Source organism: Cibotium barometz, chromosome 46 (genome assembly GCF_041138505.1).
Source record: "Cibotium barometz isolate CiBa-2024 chromosome 46, ASM4113850v1, whole genome shotgun sequence".
NCBI classification, from domain to species: domain Eukaryota; kingdom Viridiplantae; phylum Streptophyta; class Polypodiopsida; order Cyatheales; family Cibotiaceae; genus Cibotium; species Cibotium barometz.
The window spans coordinates 36,395-47,596 of record NC_141091.1 but is presented as its reverse complement, the minus strand read 5'-3'; the positions used below and the strand labels follow the sequence as shown (position 1 = coordinate 47,596).

At 38.9% G+C, this 11,202-nt stretch overlaps 1 protein-coding gene across 1 annotated transcript; it reads left to right on the top strand.

Moving 5' to 3' along the window:
* Positions 1-770: 770 nt before the first annotated feature.
* LOC147611782 (uncharacterized) lies at positions 771-1,392 on the top strand (the record flags this gene model as incomplete). Its single annotated transcript, XM_086783886.1, has 2 exons — positions 771-1,142; positions 1,227-1,392. Coding segments are annotated over exons 1-2 (538 nt in total), but the record flags the coding sequence as incomplete, so codon positions are not given.
* Between the last annotated feature and the right edge of the window lie 9,810 nt (positions 1,393-11,202).

The following is an 11,202-nucleotide window of genomic DNA, read 5'->3' as shown; positions in this document are numbered from 1 at the left end:
ACTTACAAATTTTAAAAGTTTTTAAAAATTTTATAACAAGGTCGCCCATTTATAAACGATACTTTACTCATTTACATCAATTGACAATTATCGTTCTCTCCTAACACCTTTCTGTATCACACACTCTCTATTTCCTCCAATCACTCATAGACATGGCACCTCTACTTGACGCACTTATTGCACAGCTAGGAAAGCTTGAGTTACTTCATAGGGTTGATGAGATCGTCCCTATGTTTGAGGGAGCAATTGATGTACGTGCAACAATGCATCTACACGCGGAGGCTTTTACAGATGTCATTCAGTATATGGATGAACACATCAGCACGTACTCCATCATGTTTGAGGGTGATGAGGGCTTATGGGTTCCAGTTGACCTCATCAAGTACATATTCAGGGAAGAGAAGAATTTTAGATTTCGCCTATCCAGGTTTTTAAAATCCCTCACAGAAAAGGACTACAGAAATGAGGAGGAAGACTTACTCCTGGATCTACAAATGGGCAACATCGGCACTTCTTTCCTAAGCTGGGACATGGTTTTGGTCCTTCTGTTACAAGAGGGTGTGGCGAAAGAAAGTGGCAAGGAAAAAGAAAAGGGCAAAGTAAAGCTAATGGAGCAGGTCCAAGAGGCCCATGCTGAGGAAGAGAATGTTACAGAACAATGGGAGGCCTCAATGGCATTGGTGGCTCTACAAGATAATGTCCCCGAGGAGGTTCCGGACCTAGTTCTAGAGGGTGATGAAGTACTCGAGGAGGTCCCAGACCTTGTTATCATGTCTTTGCATCCAATCATTATTGATGGGAAAGAGTTTTTGTTTTTGGATGACATTGCCAAGACACTCGGGTTTCGTGAGGATGAGGCACTTTCTATTATTGCCGTGAATGCTGGGGGTCAAGACAAAGGAAAAGTGAAAATCTCTTTTGAAGATGACAACCTCACAAAAGCGCTTGCATATGATATTGGTAGCAGTACCTTGGAAGTTGTAGTGGCCAAAGCGCTCGTTGAAATAAAGCAAGAAGTGCAATTCTATGAGAGCGTAGCTGCCTTTGAACCACACATGCCCTTGGTTGCTGGCGATGCTCAAGACCAAGGAAGCATAAACTTGACGAATGAGCAACTAGTTGCAAGTGACGATGCAACTGAGGTATGTCCTTACTTCTTAGTTGTAAAGCAAATTATTTTTTGTATCATTTCACGCTTCCTAACTTCTATATTGACATGTTGACAGACTGCTTTTGAAGTGGACAAGTTTGCTATGCGCGTAGGAGGAACGCGGCCAAAGTCAGAGGGTCGAGATGCATCCCTTTGGCACTACATACCTGCCCTCAGAGCCGACATAGTGCGGGTTTTTCATTTAGAATATGCAGAGATCGCCTATGTCGAGCTCCTAAAATGTAAAGCACTTAGTGCAGTCTTGTCGGAGAACCCCTTAGCCTCGAACATAAATAAATGTATTTTGGTAGCTAGGGAAGCTGCCTTGTATTGCTTCACGGGCAACCATCCCGGCTCAGTTTTAGGCCATTGTGCCCTTTCTCAGGCTCAAGGAATCAATGAGCCGAGTGATGTATTCCAAAGCTTAGGCCAGAAACCAGCCTCTAGAACTCTCTCTCCTGAGCTCTTCCAAGAGCTTATTAAAAAGATGTAATGCAAACTTCTCTTCCAAGTTTAATAAAAAATTTTTGTTGTGCATTGTAAGTTGTGATTTTTCCTGGCGTACTTGTGATATACCATTTCAAGCCTCGCAATTTTAAGATTTTGTTCATGTGTTCATAGAAAAAATTGTTTAGGATTTGTTTTAATTGAGATCATGATTAAAAAAAGTAATCGAGATTGGGTTAGAGCGGTATGAAAAAATATTGTATTTATAGATGTAAACACACTCACATATATGTATATATATATGTACATATATGTATATATATACATATATATATGTGTGTGTGTGTATCTATATATATATATATAAGATTCTGGGGCTATTGAAGGATATATATACATAAGACATAAGATATTATAAGATTTTAAGGCTATTATAAGATATATATAAATATAAATAATATCTTATATAAATATGTAAGATTTGGGGCTGTTAGGGCACCTAAATGGTCTTATGAGCCTCACCAGACCAAACATATCAAAAAAAAATAAAAAAAAATGCCATGTGCGCTACGGCGCGTAAATCTCCATTTTGACCTGGTCAAACTGGAGATTAACGCGCCGTAGCGCACATGGCATTTTTTTTATTTTTTTTATTTTTTTTGCCTTGAGGCACATAAGACACTGTATAAGTTTCTCTAGTTGACTTTATAGGATCTACATTTTTTGTATATATAAATATTCATATATATATGTGTGTGTGTGTACATATATATATATATATATGTGCATATGTATATATATTTGTATATGTATATATATGTGTGTGTATATATGTTTGTGTGTGTATATATATATATGTGTGTGTGTGTGTGTGTGTGTGTGTGTTTGTGTGTGTTTCTTCCTGTGTGTATAGTGCTTTTATATTTTTTAAATGAAATGTTCATTGGCACTGAGTATACAAAAAAAATGGACTCAACAAAGAATGTAACACAACTCAAAGTTTTCATTAATGTGTGAAAAAGCTACAAAGGAATCTGGGAACATTACAAAATTTTGTAGGGAGTATTACAAAATGGGTTAGCCTATTGAGGTAGAAGGCTACGCTCTAAACGTAGACGTAGGGCTAGGGACATATCTACAGGCTTCAAAGTAACTCTCTTGGCATGTACCATAGCCAGCACTGAGTCTTCAAAAACAGAAACTACAATATCTTCAGCAGCTTCTTGAAGAGCTTCAAGAGCTGTGCTCTGTATGCGGTCAACCCTGTCAGAATATTTTTCCATTGTTTCTCTCACCAGTCGAGAGAATGGTGCCTTGGGGATGAGAAGATCTGTGCTTTTCTGATATTTCCTAATCTCTCGTAGCGCGACTGTCCCTGGCCTCCATTTTCTCTTCTTCTTTGTAACTGGTGGAGGCGGTGGTGGTCTTTGATTCTCCCACGGTGGTCGTTCACACCTGAACTTCTTTTTCTTTTGTGCACGCTCTTCCTCTTCTTGTTGGTCCCGAAACTTGCCCTCCATTCTTTTACCACACTTCTTGACTGGCCGTCTGGATGTTGTGGCTGCCTGTGGCTGTGCTTGGCTTGCCCTCCTTGCGTCCTCTTTGGGCTGCTGTCTCTTTTGCATTTCTGTCTCCCAAGCTGCCCTCACAAGAGAAAACTCTTTGTCAATGGTATCTTTCGTGATGCCATAGGACAAGAGCTCGACCTCCCTGTTCTGTAAGATAACCTCTAGCTGTTCTAGGGTGTCGGCCTCAATAACAATCTCCGGTGGCTGCCCTTGACCTTCCTCGGCTTCTTTTCGACGCCGCTCTTCTTCTGCTTCTCTACTAGACCCTGCTTCTTCAGCTTCCTTCCTGCGTTGCGCTTCTTCGGCCTCCTTCCTACGCTCTTCTTCTCTCATCTCCTTTGCCTCTTGCTCTGTTACGATAGGTAGACTTGTCCTTTTTGCTGTAGCAGGTAGTGGGCCGAGTTGATCAAAAAACCGCAAGTCTTGCTCCTGTTCTTCTGGCATGGCCTAGGTATGTACGAGTGCAAGAGATAGTGGGAGGGCAAGAGAGAGTAGAGCACAAAGAAGAAATTGAAATGCGGTGGCTATAAATGAAAAATGACTTAAATATGTCTATAAATATAATTTTTAAAACTTTTAAAAATTTAAAAACACAAAAAGATTATAATCAGAGAGTTTAAGCCCATGAGGAACCACACCGACGCTTGCTTGCTACCCACTGCCGTAGTCTCTCCCTAGCATTTGATCTGTTGTATCCTTCAGTTCTTCTTGCATTAACAGTTTTCATTATTTGACGCCTAAGAGACAAATTACCGCGACTTTTCTGCCTTTTTTTGCCAACCAGAACGCGATAGAACCAGTTGAACATTTCATGGAGTGCATTACTCTTGACTTTGCCACCACCATGGCGAGTGCCCTTAAAATACACGGCCTTTGCTTGGTAATGTGATTTCTCCATGCCTTGATTGCTCCAAAGTGCTAAAGAGCCATATCTATCGAGAAAGTATGGCCCATGTGCATACAATATATGCTGCATAGAAAATTACAAAAAGTCAACAAACAGTATGAAGAACATACTACAAGGACACAATAAATACAACATTACCATGTAGTGAGTAATGTGTGTTTCTCCCCATGCCTCGACCATTTCTTCTGTGAATCTACAAGTGGCTTCTTTAAGTGCCTCAATACCATGGTCATCCAAGTGAGGTCGCTCTAGAAGATCGACCATTTTATTACACACCTCCCATACATGTGCACGTTTTAGGCCAAGCCTGGCATCATTTCCTCGATATGTTGTGACATCACATATCTTCTTCCAAATTTCAAAGTCAGTGTGGCTATGAGAACCCAAGTGGTTTGATAGCAAGTGTCTTGCCTTTGATCCACCCATGCAAATTTTATTAGGGTTGTCTTGTGTAGGGTTTGATTTTCTGTCCTTTATCAAGACCACTGCTCCAGCATGTAATCCCATAGAGGAAAGTACACCCTCTAGTGCACGTATTGACTCTTCTCGTCGATCTTCGGGCTCCATGTTCCAGACATAGTTTATGTGGAGCATCAATAGCTTATCCAAAATCCTGAGTCTTGCATGTAATGTGCACACATGCACTTGAGATGTGGAATTTCCAAGATTGGGTTCCAAGCATTGTCCTCCTGGTCACGACTAGGTGCCTTGCTCTGGTCACAACTTAATATGCCATTATGCCATACCTTTGATCCTTTCCTCTGTTCAGCATAAAAAACGATTGCTTTTTTTGCACCCACCTGTTTTTGACTTTTGCCTTTGCTAGGTTGTTTCCCTTTTACTCTTGAGTCTAATGCTGTCTTGGAATGACAACAGTAAACACATGAGAATATAGTATTCGCACCTGTTTTACAACCCAACATACACTTTAAGGTTTTTAGATCACCACCCAAGTGCCATTCAACATTAAAGCAGCCTATTCCGGGAACATCGAGCTTCTGACCATTGACCTGACAAGAGACGACATGTTGAATGCCAGACCGTTCAAAATACCACCTCAAGGTATCATGGTTCTCTTTTGGGAGGACCCATGCTGCTTGCCACCAGATATTCTTCTCTGATTGAATGCCGTAGTAGTCCTACTTATGCCCTTGACCCCTACTGTTGCTGTCTTCAGTTGCATCCAACTCTTGGGTCTCTAAAGGCCTTCCTCTAAGTGCTCGGCTCATCAAGGTTAAACTAACACGCTCCAGTCTTTGACCTTTAACCACTTTGCCAGCTTCAAGACAAACATGGCATTTCCACCTGTCTCTTCAAGTGTGACGCCATAGTACTGAATCATTGCTTTTTGTAGCACTTCCATGTCAATGTAGACATTGTTATATGCATTGTATTCAAAGGGTTTGATTGTTGGCATTGGCATAATATCCTCCACCCACTTGTACCCACCCTCGAACATGGATGCAATATCACCATTAGCACACTTCTTTGCCATCTGTAAGCTATAAAGTGTTGGAAGCAAGGATTGCATAACTCCCTTTGCTCGCAACCCTAAAGTGATTGACCTGTATATTGCTCTGTAACCTTTTTGGCTAATACCTGCTGAGTCACATATATCAAGCATCTCTTTGGGGGTGACAATTTCTTTGATTTCCTTCAAGAAATGTTGACGAAGGTCTCCCGCAGCTTATCATTACCAGAACCTGTTATCATTTCCATAATATCCTTCTCCTGAAGGACATGCTTGTTATATGTACATTATGTGTGCTATGTTATATACACATTATGTGTGCATATACTAGGAGGCTAACCCACATTAGGCTTGTGAGCATGGGAGCATGGGAACAAGCTCTAGTGGAGCATGGGTTAGGACTAACCTTAAGGATTAAGGTTAGGGTAAGGCATCCAAGGGTCACACATGAGGAATGGAAAGTCAAGAGTCACTTGAGGGCCCTCCTATATAATAGGGGCATGGGGCACACTCAAGGGAGCTTGGTGGGCTTTGGAGCTTGGAGCTTGAGGGCTTGGAGGCTTATGCTATGGTCTCTTGTGTAGAGGTCCATATCTACTCACCTACCATTTCACACTATAGCTACATGCTATTGGATTGTGTTATACCTCTTGATGGTATGGGACATCAAGGTAGAGGTATGATGTATTTCATTCATTATTCATGTGTGCATCCCTTGGGCTCGGGGGTGGTTGGGTGGTTGAGTTTATGCCTGATTTATGCATGTTTATGCATAACAATTATCTAGAGAGATCTTAGGGTTTTAACAGTGGTATCAGAGCAATCTCTATTTAATTGTTGATTTTTTTAGTAAATTTTAATATTTACTAATAAAATGTTATTTTTTGTTGATTTGTGTTGATGAAATGCACATGGATCATCGTTATGGTGATTGGAACGTGTGGTACTTCAATTCAATGGACGAATCGACGTTGCGGGGGAATACCGTGAGTTAATGCTATTTTTTCCTATTTTTTATGGTTAAAATCGAGCATCAATGGATTTTTTTTCAAAAATACCATAAAGTTTATGGTGGATATTTTTGAGAGGATGGATTCCCTGAATTTCTAGAATTTTTAGAAATTTTTTCCTAATTTTTTAGGAATTTTTTGAGCATTTTTTTGATTAAAAATGTATTTTTATACATTTTTTGCGGGTTTTTTCCGCGGGAATGCGATCAAATTTCTGTCAATTTGCTACTGAAATTCAGTAGGGGACAGCGTGTTGATGCATAAATTGCTCTCCCGTGTGCGTGGGGTCCTCTCCGCCTCTCAAATCTAATTTTTCTCTCTTTTCCGGGTGAAAATTCTCTTAAAAATGAATTTTTTACATTAATCATAATTAATGCTAATTATGATTAAGGATTTAATTAAAAAAAGCTTAATCTTTGATTAAGCTAATCTCTCTCTGATTAAGAGAGAGAGAGAAGAGATTGGAGCAGAGAGAGAAATGGAGAGGAAAGGGAGGAGAAAGGGGAGAAGAGAGAATCAAATTCTCTCTCTTACTCTCAGGCGCAGGCGACGGGAGGGGGAGGGGGCTGCGCTGCAGCCGGGTGGAAAAAAACGCCCCCCCCCCCAGAAAAAATCAATCTGGCTAAAGCCAATTAAAGTTTTTTTTTTTCATTTTTTTAAAAAATGAGTTTTTTATTTAAAAAAAATGCTTTTGGATTTATTTCCAAAAAAAGCTTAGAAAAAGCCTGAAAAATTCAGAAAATTTGGAATTTGAGGTAAAAAAATCTCTGAAAAATTCTTGGAATTTTCTTATTGAGAAATTTTGGCTTTTCATCTTCCGGAAAACCTTTGGCTTTCCGTTTTCCCGAAACCTTTTGGCTTTCCGAATTCCGGAAAAACTTTTGACCTTCCGTATTCCGGAAACCTTTGACCTTTCACATTCCGATTTTTTTTGTCTTTTCATTTTCCCAAAACTTTTGGCTTTCCGTATTCTGGGAAAACCGTTGGAATTCCGAAATTTTTTGACCGTTCGTATTCTAAATGCATTCGGGGTTGATTAAAAATTTCAAAAAATTCTTGAAAATTAGTGGAAAATTAGACAAAGGTTATTTTAAATTTTGGAAAAATGTGGGGTTGGTGTTTGGCATGTGGTGTGTCCATTCGGGCGCCCGTGACCATTCAAATTCCTTTAAAATTATATTTTTTGACCCAGAAAATTAGAAAAATCCATTAAAATTAAAAATTTTCATTGGATTTGAGAATTGTCGGGCGGAATTGGAAATTTCGTGAACGATGGGATTCTCAGGGAAAATTAGGAAATTTCTAAAAATTATTTTTAGAAATCCTAAAAATTGGTATTTTTAAAATATCAATGGTATTTTGGCAAATTAAATTGCTAAAAATTTTCTGGAAAAATATAGGTTTGGAATGCCATGAGATAGGTTTGGTGGAATTCAAAATTATTTTATTTTGAGGCCCTGTAAAATTTGGGAAAATTTGAAAAAATTCATGATAATTCTTTTTCTCGAGAATTTAATCTTTTCGAGGGTTATTTAATGTTGAAGTACGTTTTCTCGTACTGACATTAGATAGATGCGGGTTATTCGTACATTATTAATACGATTATACCTCGTATTAATGGATATTTATGTTTGGATTAATTCTAAACGATATATTCATGATTTTTTACCATTTTTTAGCCATTCTTTTTGGACATGTTCCTTAATTTCTTTTGATGGCTATAATTTACGTTCAAAGTGTGTTTCACCTTTGACACTTTTCCATGATAATTTATTTTGCACTTTTTAAAGTGTGGTTGGTGCTTAATTTCTTAAGCCTCTATCATGGGTTAGTTGATCGGTTTGTTTTGGTGGATTTTACTGGATGTTTTCCAAGTTTTATATGGACTCATCAGGTGCTGCCTAGATCACTTATGTCTAGGGTTTTCTTATTGAGTGCTACACACATGTGTTTCACTTTCTTACTTTGGAGTTTTATTTGAACAACACAATGTTCATATGCTCCAAATTGATGAGTTGGCCACCAATTTAAATGCTTCTTTTGGCATGATTTATGTCCATTAGATGGTATGCATTGTTTTTTATGATCAACTATGGTTTTTATGGATTCGAGGAGCTTCTATGCTTTTATCCATGGTTTTATAAGGATCTTTTGATCTTTTGAATAATTACATGTGCTTTGAAGGTAGCATTTTCCTTCGTTTTTTGCACATAATTTTGGAGTATATTTTTTATACTCTTGTACATATTCCAACTCGGATACCTAGTTGCTTATATATCTAGGTGAGTTATTTTTCTACCCTAACTTTATTGTGTTTTGGGTAGTTATCATTAGAAAGGCGCCAATAATTCAATTTCTTTTCTGATGATGTACTCAGAGGGAGTTATTCCTTGATGTAGTCTCAAGTATATAGAGACAGGTTTAGTATGTGAAAGTCTGGATAAGGCCATCTTATTCCTTTTACACAGGATCTTATTTATATTTTCCTAGACGGCATACTAAGGAGTTTCAAATTGTTAAGGTATGTATGGGTGGTATCATGGTGGTATGGGACGCTAGGGATCCCTCACATATATTATCTTATGGGATAATTTGGGCTCAAGATTGTTGCTTTGCTTACATCACTTAGCATGTTGAACTCAACATTCAAAGACAATCTTATTTTCTAAATTCACTAGAAGTTATAGTGTGGGCATTCTCTAGATAAATTTCTTTTATCTATAGCCTACATGTTTTGATGAGGGTAATCTCGTCGGCATTTTCACTTGTTGAAATCTCTTTCTTTAGAGTTCAAACAAGTTTATCTTGTTGTGTTCGGATAAGGAAATTTGGATTCTTCCTTTGTTGGCATTTCTTTCTTTAGTTCCGTACTTTAGGTGATTTACACAATTAACCTGATAGGTTTACGGATGGTCATATGTGTCTCATCGAGACGTTGATGATTCTCTATGTTGATATGGATAACTCGAGACGTTGATTATTCCATATGCAGATGTGGATATGTCGGGGCGCCGATGAATCCCTGGTTTCTGCTGTTATAATGCCATGCTTTCCTACTTTATTCCGAATGGTTTACAACGAGGAAGTTACTTTGAATGTGAATTGTTCTGATCATCCGCAGTAGTCTGATGGCAAACAGAGTGTATGAATCAGATTGTAGAGTATATGCTTCATGTATATGTCTCTAGAAAATCATCATATTGGGAAATATCTTCCAATGATGGAATTTGCCTATAACAGTTCTAAATTTACGGCTATTATTTTTTAGTCCGTGCATACTTATGTATGGGTATCAACTCAGGGCACCTATTGATGTCAGTCTTAAGGACATCGAGCTTGATGCATCGAGGGATTTTTTGCGTGATATGTAGGAAATTCTGACCGAAGCTCGGGATTCTATCAGGAGTGCTCATGATAGGGCACGGTTTTATGCTGATAGGAGACGCTCATCTCGGTCTTTTGAACCAGGAGCGTTGGTTTATTTTAATGTTCCTAAAGATTTACAGACTTTGTCAATGGAAAAATGCTCGAATTTATCTCCTAGATATTCTGGTCCATTTCGAGTTATATATCGGATTGGCACGGTTGCGTATGAACTAAAACTACCTCCAATTGTTAGAGTTCATCCAGTCTTTCATATCGATAGATTGAAAGGGAAACTGGGAGGTGAGGATGACACAGTTACTCCTCAAGAACTCGTTGAAGTCGATGAATTATCCTATGTTCCACATGAACCTGATAAGGTACTTGAATTTAGGGAAAGGAAACTTTGTAGTTGACTAATCCCTGAGGTGAAAATAAGGTGGAAAGATAGGGAAATTGAGAAAATCGACTTGGGAGTCAGTTGAGATTGTTCAGCGCAGTTCTTCTTCTTTTTCATTGCAAGAGTGCAATGTTTTGAGAGAGGGGAAGTATGTTATATGTACATTATGTGTGCTATGTTATATACACATTATGTGTGCATATACTAGGAGGCTAACCCACATTAGGCTTGTGAGCATGGGAGCATGGGAACAAGCTCTAGTGGAGCATGGGTTAGGACTAACCTTAAGGATTAAGGTTAGGGTAAGGCATCCAAGGGTCACACATGAGGAATGGAAAGTCAAGAGTCACTTGAGGGCCCTCCTATATAATAGGGGCATGGGGCACACTCAAGGGAGCTTGGTGGGCTTTGGAGCTTGGAGCTTGAGGGCTTGGAGGCTTATGCTATGGTCTCTTGTGTAGAGGTCCATATCTACTCACCTACCATTTCACACTATAGCTACATGCTATTGGATTGTGTTATACCTCTTGATGGTATGGGACATCAAGGTAGAGGTATGATGTATTTCATTCATTATTCATGTGTGCATCCCTTGGGCTCGGGGGTGGTTGGGTGGTTGAGTTTATGCCTGATTTATGCATGTTTATGCATAACAATTATCTAGAGAGATCTTAGGGTTTTAACAATGCTGAAGAAGGGAGGCATTAACATTGTCCTCAGCGTTGTTACATCCTAGTATAGCTGTTGCACAAGCCCTACAATCACAATGGTCAACCATGAGAGATGCTTTATTCATTAATTGCTTCTCAAAGCTGCTATAATTCCTACAAAAATTTTTACCTGGTTGTTTGTTTACGCCTCTTGCATGCGCCTGCTGTCTTTGAAA